Source organism: Lynx canadensis, chromosome E3 (assembly GCF_007474595.2).
Source record: "Lynx canadensis isolate LIC74 chromosome E3, mLynCan4.pri.v2, whole genome shotgun sequence".
NCBI classification, from domain to species: domain Eukaryota; kingdom Metazoa; phylum Chordata; class Mammalia; order Carnivora; family Felidae; genus Lynx; species Lynx canadensis.
Window position 1 is genome coordinate 32,414,727 of NC_044318.1, and position 21,781 is coordinate 32,436,507.

The following is a 21,781-nucleotide window of genomic DNA, read 5'->3' on the forward strand; positions in this document are numbered from 1 at the left end:
TGGAAGAACACAAGACTGGGAACAGGGCCCGTCGCTGGGAGACCGGGTCTCCAGATTGTGGCATGCTGATACGACATACTGCGTGCTATGTAAGCAGCGGCGAGGACGTCAGGGCTGGGGCCACACATACCGGCACCCGGAGTATGCTGGGGGAGCCCACAAAGCAAGGGACAGAATGAAACAGAGCGTAACGTTTGTGTACGTTGAGGGCCCATACGTACTTTAAGTTTTGCATGGCTACGTAGATACGTAGAGGCGAGGATTTAAAATCACGCATGGAAACTGGGGCGCTTGGGTGGCTCAGTCGGTTGAGCGTCCGACTTCAGTTCAGGGTCATGATCTCACTATCTGTAGGTTCGAGACCCACATCAGGCTCTGTGCTGACAGCTCAGAGCCCGCTTCAGATTCTGTATCTCCCTCTCTCTCTGCCCCCACCTTCCCCGAGCATGCTCTGTCTCTGCCTCTCAAAGATGAATAAACATTAAAAAAATTTAAGGAATAAAATAAATAAAATCATGCACAGGAACGATAAACAGCAAATCCAGGAGGGGTGGCCTTCAAGGACCAATGAGATTAGGGAGAGGGATTCAACTCTATCTTTGAGGTTTTGTTTCTCTTACAAATAAAGGATTGGATGGTGGCCAAATGGTAAGGGTAAAGTTGGGTGTTGGAACATGGGTGCTTACTGCGTTATTCTGGGATTTTAAATATCACAGGCCTAATGTCAAAAAATAAGAAACCAATTCAGCTCCCTATTGCTTCAGAGGGGGAGAATGAACTTGCGAGCAGTGAGGCTGGGGCCTGGGGTCTTGTGGAGGCTGCAGTGCTGTAGGGGGACAGCGGGTGCTGGCCCGCAAAGCAGACAGGCAGTGGGGTGGGGAGAAATATCTAGGTTCAAGACAGATGGAGGGGATGATATGGGGAGTGGATGGAGGAAGAGGGAAGAAACAGGGGTGCTTTCCACGGTGGGGTCTGGGTACCTGGACAGAGTGCTATTCACTCTGGTGAGTGCCTTAACAGCAGGAGCACCTTGGGGTGGGGTGGGGTGGGAGTGAGACCATATTAAGAAGGCTTATGTTACCATCATTTGTAAGAGCAGCTACCACTGAAGCTAACATCATTTCTCATGCACTCCCTGTGTGCCAGGCTCTGGGCTAAGGCTCACGAGAATGACCGACTGCACTCCTCGAAAGGACCAGAAGGGACATCCATGTTCCTCTTTTCACAGATACAAGACGTCACGTTCAGCGACACAGCTGGGAACCAGTCTGTATTCATAATAGGCCACCTATATAGTGGGGCCATGCCTGCACCCACGTGTCCTTTTGTGGCAGAAGAACCGGGCCTGCCTTCCAGGACACAGTTGCTCTGCGATCCGTGTCAACATGTGCGAGTCTCAGAAACATGGCGGTCAGGGCCAAAAAGCCAACCCACTACTGGGGTGAGGGAAGGGAACCAAAATGTAATTAGCAGCGAGAGAAGGGCGTTTACACCCGGCTGATCAAATTCTCCTGATGGCCCCGCGATGGGAATATAAATCCTGCAACTCCAGGTAGGGAAACTGAGGCTCAGACTGGCAACATGAGTTGTCCAGACCACGTTGGATGGAGAAGGATCCGAACCAGATTGAGAGTAGAAACTCTCCACATTTCCACTGTCCTTTGTCTGGCAGTTATGGAAGTATAAGCATAGGCATGCTTTCTTTCATTCATTCATTCATTCATTCATTCATTCATTCATTCATTTGCTCGCTCGCTCAAGCATTCTGAAAGCACCCACTCTGTGTCATGCACTCCGCTGGCACTGGGGATAAGTGAGAATCAGACACCCATCTTGCTTTCAAGGCATCTATAGCCAGGAGGGCGGGGACAATTGGAAATGGGTCGTCTGCATATTTGAAAAGCCCAGCCACAGAGTTCACGTATCCAATTTTGACAGCAATAGTAAGGTGTTACATTAAAAAGTGATCCATGTGGATTAGGGTTTTTTTTTTTTTTTTTTTTTTTTTTTTTTACTTTTTTGCAAGGCTTCGAATCTTACACAAGAGTAGCTTGTAAGATTACAAGAAAGATACAGAAAGCAGAGACAGTGACGCGAGCCCCTATGAAACACACGAGGCATTCAGGAACTATAAAAGGATTATGAAAAATATTATATTCCAAAAACAGCAGGCAAACAACAGCTGCCTTAAGTTTCCCATACAAGCCAACTGAAAATCCTCGCCCGCCATGATTTCCAGAAACAAATCTCTCTGTAGTTTATCCGATCCACTGTTTAAATTTCCATACCCAGCCCTCTATCTGCAGTAATAATAACCCAAATTCCATTTAGTGTTCATTTGAGCAGTCAGGATAAAGTCGTTTCTTATTATCTCCCCACTGTGTAAAAAACAGCTTGAAGGTAGGAAGTCAGCAAGCATTTTCACCAAAAAGTAATTATTGTAAGTGACATTTTTACTGCTGGCATGCCATAAGGCGAACTGTGCATTCAGAAGGACAAGTTGCTGAAACAAAATGACAGGGTACTCTGTGACATTCTGACAAGAACCCAAACATTATTTAACTGGTGGCCGGTCTGATGCACTACTTTTCATTATGTCCATAGTTTAGGCTTTGAGCCCCTGCCAAGCCAGGAAATTCCAAGTGACTACAAAGACAGACAAGTATGGAAAGATGGGAGAGCGGAGGGAGAAGGTGGGGGGGGGGGAGTGGTTGGCCAAATGGAGCCGGGGTGCAGCGTGGTTGTGGTCCGGCACGTGGAAATGTGAGCAAGAGGGAATCAAGGAGAAGATACAAGGGGGGTGTAGGGGAGAGGCAGAGAGTGGAAGACGGAGCCACGGGGGGACAGCAGCCTCGGCAGCTGCGGCCGCACAGTGGGGCGAGGACGTGCAGAAGGTTCTGGAGTGCCCGGTGCCGGCACCCTGGGTCCAGCGGGAGCTCTGGTGGCCTGGAAGGACCCTGTCCGGCTGCAGGCCCTCCCGGCTGGCGGTGCCGACAGCTTCCAAGGCCACAACAGCGTGACCACTGGTCTGCAACACTTCCCAGTGGAGTTCGGATGTGGGTTGTGTGACGGAGCCACTGCACCCGAGCCGAAGCGTGGGGACTCCTCACTTTCCTCCAAGAGACGCACCACCCCTCTGAACAGCAAGGCTCATTTGCCCTCCTGTGTTTAGCCAGAAATCGACCAGGCCTGCACCACACCTCTTAGGATGTCCCCAACGCCACGCCCTGTCCCAGGGGCAGGGGGCGGTGTAGACGGGCTCCTCAGCCCCGATCCCTGCCTCCGGGGCTCACAGCAGATGCTCGTGGCCCCTCAGGACTACCGCTGACTTCTCCAGGCCAGCAGAAAACGTGGAGTTGTTTGTTTTTGAGTATGAGCAGCCTTTTGATGGATTAGCACGGGCTTGAAACCAAATACACGGATACTTGAATAGATGTCAGAGCTTTCCACACGTGTCCTACCACGTCCCTGGACGTTTTCTACCGAGAAAGAACCGGAAGTAATCTAACCACATACTAACCACATCCATGCTACAAAACAGCCTTCTTTCTGAGGGCCGAGGCCTGCGTCTGATACCCCAGGGGAGTAAGTAAAGGGCCCTCCCCAGACCCCATTCCCGAGGGTCTCCCCCACCCACAGGAAGGTCCATTCCCAAACAGGTGGTGGCATCGAGCATCAGCACACAACGTCCCCTCCTTGGGCTGGCAACACGCTTCGGCTCCAAGACAACCTTGCCTTATATCGCTGAAACTCCCAGCAAACCTGCCAAATCATTTGTTTTTTTCCAATGGCAGAAAGGAGTAACCGGAGGAAGGTTTGGGGCAGGAACCCCCGGGGAGGACCCTCTGCTGTCCTCCCTGGGAGGACCCAGGAAAGGAAAGTGTCTCCGCCGGTCCTGGTTTCTTCTGTAATAGGGAACATCCGTGCTTTCTCTCCCACAAACCCGGATCCTACTGGGTCGCGCTGGTCAGGATAGAAGCGAGGGTGGGAAAAGACAGCAGCCCCAGCACGCAGCGGGTACTGAGCTACGTGTGTGAACAGAACATTTCTAATGCCTGCCTAAGGAACTCTTACAGTGACATTAAAGCCCAAATCCTTTACTTGTTAACTGAGAAAACTAAAACAACTAAAATAAAATAAAAGCAAGGTTGTTTAACTTGAGCCATGTAGAGCTTACCTCCCCAAACTTGACTTCTAGGCCACTTGAAGAGCGGGCCTGGGCTTTCCATTCAATGAGGGGGCCCTCTAAGTGCCAGGCAGGGCGCTAGGGGACGGGGGCACGGTCGTGAGCCAGGAAGACTTCATTAAGCAAGTCACGGTCACAAAGACCCTGAGACGAGGGCAGGACGGGGACGCCTGGGGGCACCGTGACCCCGAAACTGAGGCTGGGTGGGTGTGGAGGAGAGGCCGCGGTATGCCAAGGCCTGGGTGGAGAGAAGATGGGCACCGGGTCACACACTAAGAAGGTGGGACCCTAGGGAAGGGCGTGAAGCAGGGAAGGGAGTGTCCCAGCCGGAAGTGCCATCTGGGACGATGGCTCTGAGGCTTGGGCCAGGGTGGGGACTGAGGGAATGGAAAGAAAAAAATTCTGCGAGACACTTAGGAAACAGAAACTGTGTGTGTGTGTGCATGTGTGCATCTGTGCGCACACACACGAGTGTGTGTCTGGGAGGGTGCGTAAGAGGGAGAGAAGGACCGAGAAGGGCTGCCAGGGTTTGGCTCAGATGACCAGGGTTACAGGCTTGCTGTTCACCGAAAGGAGCAGTCCTGGGGAGACAAGGGTGAGTTCAAGGTTGGATGCATTTCACTGGAGGTGGCCCTGAGTTCTTGGGTCTGGTGGTGGCGGTCCACCTGCGGTGGGAGGAGATGGGAGGCAGACGGTCGGTCGCTGCACACGCAGGTGCGGGAGATGCTAGCCTCTGTGACCGCTGCCTCGCGGTCACCCAGAGACCCGCGGATGTTCGGTTCCTCCCGTCCGACACCATCTTGTGCAACGCAGTACCTGCCTCATTCTCCAGACTGTTTTTCACTCTCTTTTCTCCCCACACTGGGGAAGCACACGGGGGAGAGACGTTCTCAGCAACCCTGGGCTGACCCAGCTGTGGCAGAGCTAGGGCGGGCTCGGCGGAAAATTCGGGGCACCTGTCTGCCCTCTCCCAGGGATCCTCGTATTTGTGGTGCACGTTGTACAAGCTCTTGAGGAAACACGCACATCAAAAGCAGAGCTTGGGAATTCAGTGTTCATTTAATTCAGTTCAAAATTAAAAACCCTTCTTAAATCACGATTCGCCTTTTGCAGTGAACTCGGTCTGGCGGAAGTTTGCACTGGGCGACACGGTTGGCCCTGCTTCGGAGCTCGGTGATCTCCCGGCTTCCAGCTTTTCTGCAGATCTATACTGATTTAGAAATAATGCTTTCAAATTACCTTCAATAACCTTATTACCGAACCAGCTGTGTGTATGAACACTTATCAATGCGTCCCTGTGCATTAAGAGAAAATGTATGTCATACAAACAGTCTAAATATATATTACTGAGATGGGAAAAAACAAACCCTCTAGTTAAATTGCTTTGCTGTAATCAAAGATTAATCACTGAGCGCGTGTGAGTGTGTGTGCCCGCGTCCTCGCTTTTTCTCCAGGGTTCCGTTTCTGGCTTTGGGCAAACCTGTCCATCCTTCACCGATATTCATATTCTCCGGCAGACCGGTCACATCGCTGTTCCGAGGGTGGAATTAGTTTTCCCGGATTTCTGAGAGTTGGAGGTGGTTTTGGATATTGGTTTATTTCTGCGCCTTCTAGGCCTGCAGCTCAGAAACCCTCCTGTCCCCAGGCACATGGTGGACAGCAGGCTTCGAAGCGTCCATATGTGCAGAGGCGCTAAGCGCCTGCCCCGAGAGCAGCCTGTCCCTGCTCAGTAACACTGCCAGGCAGCCTGGCATGTGGGTAATGATGTTTGGGCTGTGACGGAATGTTCCTCAGAGGATCCAGGGCCGATGGCAGGCGCCAAATGTGACGGTGTGGTGTGCCGGGACCCGGCTTTCCAACAGCACGCAGGTGGGTGAATGGGTCTGGCCCCACACGGGCACCGGGCCGTGCCGAGCAGAACCAGTAACGTCTCGTCGTACACGATGGTATTAGAAAAGCTATTAAGGTACGTTATTTTACACATCCTCCTAATCTCTCCATACTGCTTTACTTAATTTGTGATGAAATTGTTGAGAAAGGGTACTTAATGTAGGACAGTCAGTAAAAGTAATTTATCATCTTCCCGCTTCGGTGCTCACGTTATCAGCGAACTCATTTTCTGCATGCATCATGCAATCAGCCTATTATTTGCATATTAATCAGGCAGTGGACCATGAAAGAACTGTATCCCAGCCAAACGCCGCACTATCTCAGGAGAAACACTCCGTAATTATCATACATCAGTGTTATGATGTGGTAATTGATTATAACATCTTTCTGCTGCCCCTGGGGAGCCCCTCTGCTCACCCAGCTCCAGGCACTCTGGACAGATTGTTCTTTTCGTCCCCAAAACCGAGTCACCGCTGCTGTTTTCGCCGACTGCTATTTCCGTGGAGTATCGATTCTCTCTTCCAATTTTGGGAGGTATTTAAACCACGTGGAACGCAACTGACTGTAACTCATGGACGAGCAAGTCTAGCCACGAGGAAGGCACGTCCCTCTGGACTCCGTGTTCTCTCTCTCTCTCTCTCTGTCTCTCTCTTTCTCCTCCCTCAGCTTTTGGCTTTGGAGGTGCTGCTGAAGCTTCCAAGGAAGTTTCCTTATCAGACAAAATGCCCCAACTTCAGTCCCTCCTTGTTGCAAAGTTGGTACAAAGGCAGTTCGGCTGCTTTATTTAAGTGCCAAATGACAGACTAATTTTGGTCCTCTCATAAAGGACAAACCCAACATCTGCCAATTCAGACTCAGACTATATTTGGGAATCCAGTTCCAAAGGGAAGAGCAAAACACAAAATCAAGATGAAGCTGGTGATGGAGCCTCCTGGTTCGCTCTGTATCGGAGCTCCCCCCCCCCCCCCCGCCCCCGTGCAGACCCTGAGCGTGGCCCAGGGGCCAGTCGTAAGGGGCTGGGGCTCGGTCCCTGGCTGGCTCAGGGCTCCCAGCAGGGAGAGGGCCAGACAGCTGAAGGGCAGGGCTATCCTTCAGGAAGGGAAAGGGCCCTGCACCACTGTGTGTATTTTCCGTGCATGTAGACGGGAAGGGTTTCAAAGCAGCACCGACCTGTATCCCCGGCTGGATGGATTATATACGTTCCATTGCAAACTGCATAAAGTCGGGTCCGGCTCTGCCACTGATTTGTCGCTGGCTTCTCTCCTCTTCTCCTGCCCAACTCCTGGCTGAAATACAAGGGACGCGTCCCGGGGTAAAGGAGGGATCTGCTTTTCCTATTGTTTCTTTAGTCTTGGATCTGCTTTTCTGTATTTATTCAAATTTATAATTTGGATCCAGTTTTGTTTCTGGTTTTGAAATGTGGCCTTGGCTTCTCTCTGAGCATGTCGTTCCAGGCACCAACCCTTTACCCATGGGGGGGGGGGTGGGGGACAGAGCCCTCGGGGCTGAGTGACAGCTCGCCTGGGCCCAGCTCCATGGCAGTAGGGCCGCTGGCCTCAGGACCACGGTCGCTTTTTCCATCTTCTTGACTGAGGGCAAATCACCGCTCATCTCTGAGCCTTGGTTTTCTCCATCCGTAGGATGGGGGAAATCACTTCCTCTTACTGATGGAGGATTAAAGGTATCAGCTCTGTGCAGGGCACATAAAAGATACAAATACGCGAGTTTTCTTTCAGGCCTGAAAATCACCTGAGGATAGATACGCATGTCAGCTCCTTCGTCTTTCCCTGGAACCAAACCACTGAAAGCCCAAGTCCTCACTTGCTCCTACGACCTACTTTCGCTTCTTGCACCGAATGCCCAACGTACTGTAAATTCTGATTTCCGAAGAAAGCCTAAAGGGGAGAGAAGGGAGACGTGTCCAGAGGCCTGTGACGAGGCTCCGCAAGGGCTTTCTCTCAAAGGCGATTTAGGCGGTGCCCGCACGGAGGTCCAGGCAGAGTAACCAAGGGAACCTGAGTGGGATGGCACGGCTCACCCGTGCCGACGGTCGGTCACCCCTATATCCCGGCAGGGTGGCCGGGTTCCACGCCGCTCGGCCCCAGATGGCATGGGTGATAGAACCTGCAGCCTTTACTCTGGAAGCTCAGGATTTGGGGTCAACTTTACAGGATGGCAGACGGGCAGGCAGCTTCCAAAGACCGATGGCATTTCCGAGAAGCCGGGAGTCTGGAGAGCTGCACGCAGCTTCCCCTGCAGCGGACCCTGGCGGCCGGCTTCCACCCAGTGATGTTCGCGCCTGACGAGCTCCACCCCAGGAGCGAGCGGCTGGACTGCCTTCCTGTTTGAAAGCGGGAGGCCTGACGTTCTGTGTGTGCACATGTATCATTCACGTATACGCCGGGCAACATGTAACGCAAGTGTAGCAGCAGAAGTAAATGTTCCAACGGCGGCCCCTGTTCTTCTTATTTCCTTTTAAACAGAGTTTGAATCTTTTTTTTAAAAATTTTTTTTTTTCAACGTTTATTTATTTTTGGGACAGAGAGAGACAGAATATGAACAGGGGAGGGGCAGAGAGAGAGGGAGACACAGAATCGGAAACAGGCTCCAGGCTCTGAGCCATCAGCCCAGAGCCTGACGCGGGGCTCGAACTCACGGACTGCGAGATCGTGACCTGGCTGAAGTCGGACGCTTAACCGACTGCGCCACCCAGGTGCCCCATAAACAGAGTTTGAATCTTTTTTAAGTTTATGTATTTTGAGAGAGAGAGAGAGAGAGAGAGAGAGAGAGAGAGAGAGAGACAGCATGAGTGGGGGAGGGGCAGAGAGAGAGAGAGAGAGAGAGAGAGAGAGAGAATATCCCAAGCAGGCTCCACACTGTCAGCGCAGAGCCCAATGCGGGGCTTGAACTTGCGAACCGTGAGATCGTGGTCCGAGCCAGTATCAAAAGTCGGTCGCTGAACCGAATGAGCCACCCAGGTGCTTCCAGCGGGCCCGGTTCTGAAAGGCTTTTGTACACAAAGTCATTTAAAGCTCCCAACAGCCTGGGAGACAGGTCCCGTATTTGCCCCATTTTACAGAAGAAGAATCTGAGACAGAGAAGTCGGGGCACTTGCCCAAGGCCGCACCGTCGCTCGGCGGCGGAGGCCGGACGAGCCCTCGGCAGTCGGCTGAGCCCGCTGCACACACGGCCGCTGACACGCACTCAAGGCTGGTCACTGCAGGGCAGTTGCTTAGGTTTTGCTGTTGAAATCAATGGAAATATTTCTCACCAGTGACTGGTTAAATAAGATACCGTATATCCAGATGCGGGACTTCCCTATAGCTGTAAAAAGAGGAGAAGATTCTTTGCATACTGGGCTAACAAGTACCTGCTACATATTGCTGCTTGAGGAGAGCAAGACACGGCACCTGGACGCCTGCGGGCTTCCTTCTGTGCAGAACGGTATCTAGTTACAGGGACCGTCTGCAGGAAACGGGATAGGACGGTCTCCGGGGAGGGCGGCTGGAAGACGGGGGTTTTGGGAGGGTGCGCAACTCATTATTTTTCTCAATTAAATGTTCACTTATTTTTTTTTGAAACATTTTGTTTTTAAATTCTTTTTAACGTTCATCTATCTTTGAGAGACAGAGAGAGAGCACGAGCACGGGAGGAGCAGAGAGAGAGGGAGACACGGAATCCCAAGCAGGCTCCAGGCTCTGAGCTGTCAGCACAGAACCCAACACGGGGCTCGAACCCACGAACCACGAGATCATGACCCGAGCCAAAGTCCGACGCTCAACTGACTGAGCCACCAAGGTGCCCCAATGCTTACTTATTTCTCAGACAGAGTGTGTGTGAGCACAGGAGAAACAGAGAGAGTGACGTGGGGCCCGAACTCAAGAACCATGAGAGCACGACCAGAGCCGAAGTCAGACGCTTCACCAGCGGAGATCAACTCATTTTTAAAAAAGGGGTGTAAACTCTTTGAAAGCTTGCATTTTATAATCATGGTGTACACTTCACTTATTCAAGAAAACCCCACAAGTCATAATTTTTTAACAAAGTCTCAAATCTCTTACCCTGAGTTGCTCTCTCTCTCTTTTTTGGAGAGGTAATGGTGGCAAATCCCACTCTAGGAACAGAGACTTTGGGGGCTGATTTACAAAGGAGCAGTCTTTCCCAGGAACGGTGAGGCCGACGTCTGCTGCCTGAGAGCGAACCCCATGCGGGGCCTGCAGGTACAGTGTGCTCCGGGTGAAGGCAGGCGGGGCCGGGCCTCCACTCTCCCCCTGCCCTCCTACATTAACATTGCAGTGGGGGCTGCTTCCGGGTCACACGGCCAGACCCCCGTGGTGAATTCCCACAAAGCGGCGAGCGCACACGCACTAGGGGGAGCTGACAACAAGTCCCATTTCGAGGGGGCTCAAGAGAGGGCCCCCTCCTGTCCTGTGGCGTGGCCGAGGCCCCTCCTGCGTTTGCTGTGCCCGGCCTGCATCTCCTCATTCTTGAAGGGTTAGCTCTAGAATGCCCAAACCCCTTGTCACCTGAGCTCAGCTGAGATAAGGCTGACAATTTTTGAAAGACATTAATTAGAAGGCAATTCACAGAGCACAGTTTCCTAGACCGTCTGGGCTGGCCCAGGGGATATCTCGCTCTTGGCAGAGCAAGTTACTCCACTGCACCCAAGGTGAGGAAGGAACTTTCTAGGCCCTGGTGGGACATTCCCTAAGCCCCGCCTCAGCTGAGGGCCCCATCATAGCCTCCTCAGCCTACCCTGTTTGAACAAGGCCCTTCCCCGTACGGGGTCAAATGACCGTTGGGCTTCGGGCCATCATCGTCCACCTCCTCTCCCTCTCTGCCTCTGAGCCCCCTAAGCCTATCCTGTGGCCCTGGACGATTTCTTCTTGAACCGTTCCCCCCTCCCCCGCCTGCGCATATTCGGCCACTGCTAATGCCATCTCAGTGCCCTGCATACTGGAGGCTATGCCGCTGGCCGAGTCTCAACCCCTCACCTGCCCCTCCCACGGTCCAGGGGCGGGAAGTTCTTTCCTGCTTATTTCCTGGCTCCCTGTGGTCCAGCGGCTCAGCTCTGAGGTCAGGAGTTTCTTCCCTCCATCCTCTGATCTTTTCGGACGGGGTGGGTGAGAACTCAGGAGGGCCGTGCCACCGATCACGGGCCTCAGCCCCCCTCCTCTCAAGAAAGAGCCACCGGGGGGGGGGGGTAGTGGTGAGGAGAAGCACTTTGGTAGGAGAGGCAGCAGGTACACATCGCAGGCCCAACACCACTGGGGAAGGGGCGGGGCAGGTCGCCAAGGTCCCCCTGAAAGAGCACGGAGCCTCCCTTCTGTCCCACCGTCCACACTTCCTCCTCCTCCTCCTCCTCCTCCTCGTTCTTCTTCTTCTTTTTTTAAGTTTATTTATTTATTTTGAGAGACAGAGAGACTGAGTAGGTGAGGGGCAGAGAGAGAGGGAGAGAGAGAGAGAGAGAGAATCCCAAGCAGGCCCTGCACTGTCAGCAAAAGGAGCTCGATGCGGGGCTTGAACTCATGAACCATGAGATCATGACCTGAGACAAAGCCAAGAGTCGGATGTTTAACTGACTGAGCCCCCCAGGCGCCCGCACACTTTTCTTCTTACCACACAAGCCTCAAGGCAGCACAGCCAACGGTAGACTACACACAGGAAAGACCAAACGCTCCCAGGATCTACTTTCCTACTGTCATTTTAAAAGGAAAACAAACCAAAAAAAGCCCTCTGCGTCAGGGGCTTCTCACCCTTTTCAAAGGTTCTGCACATGCCATGTGCTTCCCTGTCTATGAACTTTGTACCTGCAATGTTCTCCTCCCTGACCCCTTAGCCCTTTACGGCCCGGTCCCTCCGTGGGGCTCCCTCAGCGTCGCGGGGCCTGCACCCACACATACCGACAATAGGAAGGCAGGCTGTGTCTGAATCCAGAAACCCGTCTTTTCTGACCTTAGAACAGTTATTCCTATATCACGGTGTTCTTGATATAACAAAGCATCCGAACGCAGGTTGCAACCAAGAAAGAAAGGCACGCATGGCACACTGAGTTCTCCTGGCCACACTGCGTCGATGAGTGGGTGCACAAGGCCGAGCCCCGAGCCAAATGATCAGCCGCGGCCCACCCTCTGCTCAGGGAAGGGCACTCTCTAGTTCATAGGTGGCTTTCCAGAATCCTCTTTTGTTTTCGAGCTGTTCTCTGTGGCCAGGTATAAATCAGTTATATACAAATCTTTTCGGGGGTTAGAAAAATTCTTCTTAGAGAGAACTGACAGTTACGATCACTGATTTATTTCGATGGAAGAGAAAGAAAAAAAAATCAAATCAAATCTAGTCTAAGGCACTAAACTCAGGCACTAAAACTGACAAGTTTTAGATACTGCCATGGAATTTTCTGGCGGTCCCTATTAACAAGCTATCCAAATGCCTGCCCGAGAATCCCACTGCTGAGTTCAAAGCACTAAAACCCCGGACAGATTTTCCTGGTCATCTCATGGGCACCAAGCAAGAGTCATTCTGCGTATTACACAGGAATGTTGGCCCGTCCCTAACCGGGGGCTGTGGCCACGGGTCTCTCCTGGGTGTGTGAGGCCACCCACGTTCAAGACACTGTGGCAGCTGTCTCCTCAGGAGGCAGCTGCCGCTCTGCTGACTGACAACAGTCAGCCATGGGATTCTCCACGGGTGCAGAGGACCCGGAACCCACCGCTCCTGACTCACATGCTGGGAAAAAACTGGATGTTGCAGAATTAATCCGAGGAGACTGGGGCATGCTTTGGCTTATGCGGTTTGCAATAATCCATCTGAAGGGTGGTGTGGAAGCTTATTAACTGCAGTAACAAAATGCTTTCGTGTTCAAAAGTTACGCTCTGTAATGTAATGACTAACATCGCATCCAGGAAAATCTGTTCCTTTCCCTTTTTTTTCCCTCCCCCTTTTAGATCGTCTCTTGTCTCCTTCCTTCCCTTGGGGCAAAGAGATTAATCACACCAAGGAACTGTGAATATAAAATGAGCTGTGGGGAACGAAAATGGAAAAAAAAAAAAAAAACAACACAAAAAACCCCAGCGGTTTACCAGATCGTATCTGCCTACCGATCTATGTACCTACCTACCTACCTACACACGTGCCCTCACACAACCCCCTTCCGTGCATCTTGAGGTTTTCTTCCTTTTAAAAGAAAGTCTGCTACCTGATCAGCAAGGACTGGAGGCCACGCTCAGGGAAAACAACCCTTACGGGGCCCCTCCCTTCATCCGTAAGTGCTTTCTTTTGCTTCCCCAGAGCATGGCGATCGCTAAGCAGCGAGGTCAGCTGATGCCTGGTACCTGGGACGGAAGACCGACAACAGGAAGAAGCAGAGAACCAATCCCCAAAGGACTATCTCCCAATAAGTTTGCTGTATTAGGTCAAACACGACCCCGTGCAGAACCACCGGCTCGCCTCCCCCAAGGCACTGGGAACTCCGAAAGAAGCCAACTCAAAAATGTTTGTAGGGAACTAGACTGCCTGGAAACCTCAACGAGTACCTGATTGGAAGTTCTGGCCTTTAAAAACCTATCTATCTATCTATCTATCTATCTATCTATCTATCTATCTATCTACCTATCTATCTATTAAAAGTTAACTCATGTGATCAACAGGGGACCCTCTGCTCTCCTAACTCTTCGTCAAGGCCCCAACAGCTTCCAAGAAAAAGCGCAGACCGCCAGCAGAAAATGGCATTGACCCTCCTGACTGCCCGAGGCCATCACCCCAATGCTCAGATCATCAAAGGAACATTCAGGAACGGTTCCGTTCAAGAAGAGGAAGGGGCGATGCAATTAAAAGTTCGGTCTCTCTCTCTCTCTCTCTCCTCGTAAAGCTTATCAGCAAGCTTGACGTGCACATCATTAAGGAAAACGGAGACCCCGAGGGGCAGCAGCGCCTGGCACAGAGAGGCAGGCAGGGAGCCTTTAGTGAGGCAAGCAGACTCCTGTGTCAGCAGCTTGCTGTTCAGATGAGTGAGGCCACTTCACTCCCGGGCATCTTATCGCCATGGTAACTGAGCACAGAGTCCTGTGCTGGGCCCACGCATTCTCTGCCGGGCGACTGTAGTCTCTCACTGCTGGGCCGTGGACAGAAGGCCGGGCTTCCGAAGCCCTTCCACACCCGGGAGGCTACTCTGGCCACCAGGCCGGCCCAGGGCCCGGGCTGCTCAGACGCCGAGTGTTTCTCTCCCCAGCATCCAGGAACCAACCAACCTAGGCTTGGAATTACCTTCCCACGGCCATCTGTTTCTACCACGCTGAGACACCTCTGGCACGGGCCTCGTGGAGTCACTGCCAAGGACAGCACCTTTCTGGGCCTGGGGGCCTTGGGGAAGGAGTCCGTGGTAGCCGCGGTGAGAACAGAGAACTCGAATCCTGGGGAAATCCTGGAACCGCAGGCTTTGCTAACGTGCCTCTGGGGCAGCACGGCTTCACTGGAGGCTTCCTCACAGACGCTCATTTTCTACTCTGTCGAGGAAGATTCTGGCGTCCCCTCTGGGCATCCATCCCAATGATACAGAGATACTCATCATTACAAAATAATTCTCTTTTTCAAATCTAAATCCCACAAAGTCAAAAGCTCTGCTACTTTGACTTTTAGAAATACTCCTGAAAAGAGACCACTGGTAGTAAAGAAGTTTCACGCGAGAAAAACTACCACCCACAATCCTGCCGCAGCGATAATCTTTCTTTGAACGTCGACGAGCGCTTTTTCTCGTCTTTGCGATCCAGAGAAACGTTTTTGCTTAGCGACTGTCATATTAAAAAATTTGTACTTTCCTACAATGTAGGAAATATTTTTCCATCTTTTCCCCCACAATCCCCACAATGAGTGTTTCTACTGACGATTTCCCTATTGCTGACTGCCCATGGGTGCGATGGGCAAGCGGTCTATAATCCGTCGTCTCCCGTTTTGCCGGGATGACACAGGGAGAGGCCCGCCTGCCACCTCTTCACAGAAACTGCTGGAAAGTTCTTTGGTGCTCATTTTGATCCAGAGGCTCCCTGCCTCCGCCAACCTGCAGACTCTCCAAGAGTCTTACACATCGCTTTATTTTATAAAGCAATTTGACATCTTATTACAAATACCACTTACGTCCCTCTGAGGGGCCCAGCGTGGTTTCCCTATGTCGGAAATGTGAAAACGGACCTTCCAGCAAAACAGCAAATACCTGCCATACGATAAAGAGCGAGAGGCCATTCTTCAAGGATGTGTTCGCACATGGAGAAGATTTTGGCATCGATCATGACTGACTAGGAGCTGCGGGAGAGCTCCTGTTTTCTTTAGGAACAAGTGATTTAAAAAAAAATTTTTTTTTAATGTTTTTGAGAGAGAGAGAGAGAGAGAGAGAGAGAATGAACACGGGAAGAAGAGAGAGAAGGAGACACAGAATCTGAAGCAGGCTCCAGGCTCTGAGCTGTCAGCACAGAGCCAGACACGGGGCTTGAACTCATGAACCCTGAGATCACGACCTGAGCCGAAGGCAGAGGCTTAACCGACTAAGCCACCCAGGAGCCCCAGGAACAAGTGATTTTGATCTAAAATACGTTTGTCACGATCTGCCAAGTATAGTCCTAACTCTGTTGGGCAGCAAATACTCTTGGAGAGTTTAAGGGGAGGCCAACTTTCCGCTGGGGCAAGAGGCGAGGCGAATTTTCCATGCAAACGTCTGTGAAGCTCTGGCACAAACAAGTCTGTGCATTATTTGCCCTGATGTATCTGGGACGCGAGCCGGCACTCCGTGAAGTTCTCTGGGACTCGCTACTTCAGTTGACCTACCCAGACATGAGGGGGGGAAGGAAGTACATGTGGTCCCTCTTCAGGTGGACAAACCACTCCATTCAGAGGTCCGGCCAAGAAGACCAATGATTTGGGTAAGACACCAACTTCCACCCCCCGTTTTGGTCAAAATCAAAGGGAAGCACCCAAAATGCAAACTCAACCAGGCCCTTTGCGGCCAACGCCCCGCTCGGGGCGCATCTGTGTGCGGCTCGGTGTCTCTCAGGCCGCTGCCCAGCTGTTCCGTGTGCTACGCACGTTTTCCCTCATAAAACTTGCAGCAGGCTGGCGGGCTTCGTGCCCCTCCCTTAGCTCTGAGTTTTCAATGAATCGATGGGATATGGAGGCTAATCCGTGTGTTTAGAAAAATAAAAGCGAACAGAGGAGCAGCTCAAGACACTGGCTGTTCCCGGAAGCCGGGCAAGCAAGGCTCCGAGCTCACCGAAGCACAGGGTGGATGTGTGACGACGGCCAGGAGCACGGTGCCGCCGCAAGGGGTCCGCAGAGCAGAAACACCGGCTCAAAGGCCCCGGGGCTCCACATGCCAACCGGAAGGCGCCAGGTGTCTCGGCCGGCCGGCACTGCAGGCCTTCCTCCCTCCAGCCACCTCTAGGCTGGATTCCCACCCTCAGCCCTTACTGGTTTCCTTCGTCCCCATCCTTCTTGCTTGAAGGTGGCCCCAAGGTCTTCTGGATGGACTCAACTTCTGCCTGCCCATGACCCTGCCGGGAGAGGTCCAGTCCCCTCCTGTTAGAATGGAAGCGCCCGCGAGTGCAGAATCTATCTCTGACTTGGACCCCAGCCCCCGGTCCTGAGCACCTAGAAGCCACAGGCCGATGAAAGAATTTGGTGGCGAGCAGGAAAATGCCGGAGGAAACCCTCACGCAGCTGCTAACTCTCCCTGTGTCCATTAGAAACCAGGACCACGAGGAATCCAGTGTGCCAGCCGCATATGGTGTTTTCGGCTCACCGAATCCAGAACCAGGGATCCTCGGAGACCCCCCGCTACAGACCAAAGGACAGGGAAACGTAGAGGGAGGGAAGTATTCCACACAAAACAACAGAAATCGCTAGTTACCTGAACTCACGCAGCCCTGCTGCTGGGGGTCCTGTAGTGACGTCACAGAATGGAGGACTGAATAAGACAAAGGGTTACAATTAAATGAGGAAACAAACCCCAGGGGTTTAAAACTTCCTAACACACCGAGCATAGCAGAGCGTAGACGGCATAAAGTTCCCGAAGGTCCCGCTCCTTAACAGGGGGGCCAGAACTCGGGGTCCACGCAGGCAGAAGCTGAAGCCCGTTGTATCTTTCACCTCTGTGTCTCTGGCTGATTTCCTTTCCTGATTCCCTGATTTAGCTACTTGACTTTTACCTATATTTATGTACAAACAGCATTTTCCTAATTAGTAACTCATTTTCTGCTGCTTATAAAATTAGCTAGGCACAGCTTTCTGTCTCCGAAAAACTAAAGTCAGTCCCATGGCAACAGGTTGTGGAGGAAGGGGACAGTTCTCCGCCCCCAGGCGCCGGCCAACAGTCCAGGGCGCGGCTGGTGGCCTCACCACCCCCTGCATACATTTCCCTTCCCCCCATCTGCAGGAGCCCAGGGAGGGGCTGCCCTTACCTGGCCCTTGCTGTTGCCCTTGGACAGGCAGGACACCCTGGCCCAGCTCGCCGTTCAGCCAGAGCTGCATCCGGATGAAGGGTTCTCGGCCTTTCTGGGTCAGCTTGCTCCAAGGCTTCGGCCGGGACAGCATGTCACTGACACTGCCCTGGGACAGGCCCAGTACCTGGTGGGGCAATCAAAGACATGCATCGGTGCCCAGGATTTAGTGTGAGGCCACCAAATGCTTTAGTGATGCACACACACGGCCACGGAGAGGTGGGGACGGATAACACCCAAGCGAGGGCTCCAGGGGCTGAGCGCGGAACCCCTGCCCGGTGGATGGCGCCAGCCTGGGGTTGGGGAATCAGCTTGTCACAGGCCCCGGCGGGCGGAGGCCCTGGCTTGGGGAGCCCTAGTTACAGTCACAGCTTTCTACTCCCAGGGAGAGGAGCGGTGGGAGGAGGAGGGGAGGGGATCTCGCCCAGGGCCTCCATCCTGCCAAGGCCTCGGGGGTGGCGTCCCGACAGCCCGAGGAGGAAGCGCTGAAAGCTTGCTCTTTGCCCGGAGGTGCCAGGAAAGGCTGAGGTGCCGGGGCCCAGGACCCCTTTAGTGGCCAGAGCGGCGGGGGCCGGCAGGGTGCGGGGGGCCGGTCTTCTTTGTGGCGCTGGGCCGGGCTGGCACCGAGAAAGGTTTGCTCTCTCTGACCGCATCCTGCTCGGCAGTGGGGGCCCAGAGGTGAGCCGGCGGCGATGGGGGCGCCAGCCTGGGAGTGAAACTCACTGCAGACAACCGACAAATTGCACGTACATGCCCGAGTTTTCTTAACGCTCACATATGGCCATACATATGTATGGGCACAAACACCCCCCACAGGACACAGATGCAGCCCAGAGATATTTAGGGGCTGCGTTCGATCACTCTTTTGAAAAGTTCTCAAGTTCCAGAATAAACTGCACTCACGGGCCAAACAAGTTCAACGCTATTAAGTCTCTGCTAAATTTAAGGCATGAGCACAAATGTCTATTTAAATGTTCTCAAATGATATTTTTACAACACTGAACTAGAAATTTCAAGGGACTTGAAATTCTCATCCTCACTTCTATCCGCCCCATCACCTTTTGTAAAATCAGGACAAAGAAATCACAATCAGATATTGTAAGGATCCACCGCACGGTTCGGCGCAAACGCTGAGCGGAAGGCAGGACAATGCAGGGCAGGGAGGGCCGGGAGGCGGGAGGGGAGACCCCCGCGTGGGGGTTCCTCAGAGGCCACTGTCGACCCCACCACATACCCCTCGGGGAGGCTGCCTTTCAGGGGAGTGGAGCGCTTCTCCTTATGCTCAGTAATGGCTTAATCTGAAGCAACGCTGGGGTATTATGTTTACCTTCTTTTTTACAGGCCTGGTAAATCCCCATTATCGAGAAACTGTTACCGGGAAGTGCCTGGCACAGAAAGGGTCTGGGGGCTCATTCAGAAATCACTGACTTTCGTGAGCCAGGGAGGGAAGGGGTGGAAGCAGGGGCTTTGCGGGCATGGCAGTTGTGCCCGGGGCCACCTCTAGCTGTGTATTCTGGGCAGGTCACTTCGCCGATCTGGCCGACAGGACCCAGGAAAATGCTGAATTGGGAGACAGGTACGATTATGCCTATCACATGACATAAGCTTCTCCTGTCACATGCATCTTCCTTCTCTAGGTCTCTCTATGGGATCAGAGCTTTTTTGGCCAAAAAAGCCTGCAGAGTTGTGTCTGGGCCACCCTGGGCAGAGAGACGGGACTTGAACTCAGGCACCGGCCGGCTGGGGGCATGTAGTTTCAACTTTCCTGAGCTGCACTTTCCTTATCTGTCAAATGGCGACTGTCCGCACCCTCACGTGTCACTGGGAGCCTAAAGGAGCATGGTGGGTGACACGGCCTAGCCCTGAGTCTCGCCCCAGGTGGGGTGAACAGTGGAACATTCATCGGCCGGCCTCTCCGGAAGTCTGGGAGTGGATAAATCTTTCTGCCCCGTGGCTCACTGAATGGGGTGACGGCCACGTCCTCCAGACAGATGCTGCCAGATAGCAGCGAAAAGAGACGAGAACGCCCAGGCCCCCGAGTCCACCCCCTTACCTTCTCCCCGAAGATCCTTTGGCAGATGCCGTTCTTGGCCAGCTTCTCTTTCACCTGCCGGGTGAGCTCGATGGTGTCCACCTCCTGGTACATGTAGATCTCGTACTGCTCCGGGGTCAGCGGAGGGACCGAGGGCTTGGCGGGCTTGGACATGGGCACGATCGGGGAGGAGGGCAGGGGGCTGTTCTGGGGCGTCTCGCTGCGGCTGGCTCCGGTCAGGCTCAGCTCCGAGCTCTGGGAGTACGGCGACTCGGCACTGGGCCACTCCTTCCAGTACTCTGACGACGAGGGTCCCTGGAGCTGGCCGCGCTCCGCCCGCGGCTGGCCGCCACCGCCCTTCTCCTTCGCGCTGCTGGCTTCTTCCAGCTTGGTGTCCTCGGGAGGAACGGCGCTCTTCCTCTCCGGCTGGACGGTGCTCCACCAGTGGTCCTTCCACACGCCGCTGCGGCCCAGCTCGTTCTTCACGTGTCTCAGGACGCCCTGTGCAGACTCGGCCGCTCCCTGGAGGTCCAGCCCGGGCGCGTCCTGGGACTCTTTTTTGAGGGCCGGGGGGTTGGGCAGAGCGGAGGCGCTGGCGTCGGGGGCGGACGGGGGCTTCTTCAGGGAGAGGGCGAGCGGAGGGTAGCTGGACACGGACGACATGGGCGAGGAGGGTATCAACTTGGGGGTCAGGATGGCAATGTCGGCCTGGGACAGTGGCGCTGGCTTTAAGGCGGGGTCGAGGGCGGCCTGCTGGGCCTCCATTTCGCGGCGGGCCTGCTGCAGGATGGAGCGGATGGCGTCGTCCGAGCTCCCGCTGCTGGATGCAGAAGAAGGCTGGGCCGGCTCTGCTGCACGGAGCAAACACGGAGGTGAGATGGGGGCGGGACCGACCCCAGTGGGTGGGAACATGCTGCTTTCCCTCCGCTCCGGTCTAACCTGCCCCGCCCACAACACGCAGATTAGCCGGGAGACCCGAGCTGCTCTGCCCTGCCATCGTTTCCTCTGTCAGCGAACCACGCGTGCGTCTGTCCGGGCAGGGACGGACAGACTAACATCACCGCTCCGAGACCGCTGGCCTCTATTCCGCACCATCTGAAAGGGTTCATTATCCTGGGGTGTCACGGGGGCGGGGGGGGGGAAGCGGGCCAACACCCGGGGATGTGCCGTCATCCCTGGTGATTTTTTTTTTTTTTTTTAATCCTTGATGATTTGTAAGCAGTATTTTTGTGCGCTAAATTCCAAAATTGTAGTGGTTTCGTCAAACTTCAGAAACCTAATTTCTGTTAACGGTTGTGGTGTGAGACCAGAGTCTCCAGTGACAAATGGCCGCGTCTGGGTTGGCTCACATTTATTTTCCTTTGGGCAGGGGACGGTGGTGTGGCCAGCAATAGAGGGCCCCAGGATGGTGGCGGGGGACAGCGGGTAGGCCCTGGTCCAGAACCGGGGGCCGCGACCTTGGGGGGGGGGATCGCGGGGCACTGCTAGGCCTCAGGATTTCCGTCTGCAAGCTTGGGATGGGTACTGGTCTAGATCAAGGGCTCCTGACTAGGGCTGTGCCCCAGAACTGCCCATTGGGCTTGTTAAAACGCACATGCCCAGGCCCCAGCCCTGAAGTGTCTGACTGAGTAGGCAGGTGGGGGCCTGGACCAGCACCGAGTTTAAAAAAAATTTTTTTAAAAGTTTATATATTTCGAGAGAGACAGAGAGAGCGAGTGGGAAGGGACACAGAGAGAAAATCCCAAGCAGGCTCCTCACTGTCAGCACAGAGCCCAATGTGGGGCTCGAACTCATGAACTGTGGGATCATGACCTGAGCTGAAACCAAGAGTTGGACACTCGAACCAACCGAGCCACCCAGGCGCCCCAGCACCCAGCGCTCCCAGATGACTGTGGAGCAAGGCCCTGGCTGAGAAGCACGGAACTGAACCCCGCCCCGACACCTGCTCTAACTCTAAGACACCTTCACGTCTGGGGGAAGGAATCACATTAAGCCGGCTCCTTACCCACGTTAATGGGGCCGAAAAATGCTTCAGATACCAGAGACAACCTTTTAGGCCTCTCGGGGACTTGGTTTCACTGGGTGACAGAAGGCCCTCCTCCTCTAGCGCACACGACCGGGGGCAGGCAGGCACAACTGCGGCTCGCGGAAGGGGGCAGGGCATGGCTCGAGCCACCCCTCAAAGTGGGCCTT

General features: G+C 53.7%; 1 protein-coding gene across 14 annotated transcripts in view; it reads right to left on the reverse strand.

Moving 5' to 3' along the window:
• The window catches only part of CUX1 (cut like homeobox 1), a 377,703-nt gene that overhangs the window by 46,761 nt on the left and 309,161 nt on the right, over window positions 1–21,781 (reverse strand). For 8 of the 14 annotated variants that reach the window (XM_030300230.1, XM_030300226.1, XM_030300234.1 and 5 more), the window contains 3 exons: window positions 19,610–20,439; window positions 17,518–17,683; window positions 16,968–17,024 (listed from right to left, as the gene is read on the reverse strand). The exons of 4 other annotated variants lie outside the window; for them this stretch is intronic. In XM_030300230.1, the coding sequence (XP_030156090.1) occupies window positions 16,968–17,024; window positions 17,518–17,683; window positions 19,610–20,439 (1,053 nt within the window). The remainder of the gene's footprint in view (window positions 1–16,967; window positions 17,025–17,517; window positions 17,684–19,609; window positions 20,440–21,781) is intronic. 2 more of the 14 variants (XM_030300228.1, XM_030300227.1) reach the window with 1 other exon arrangement.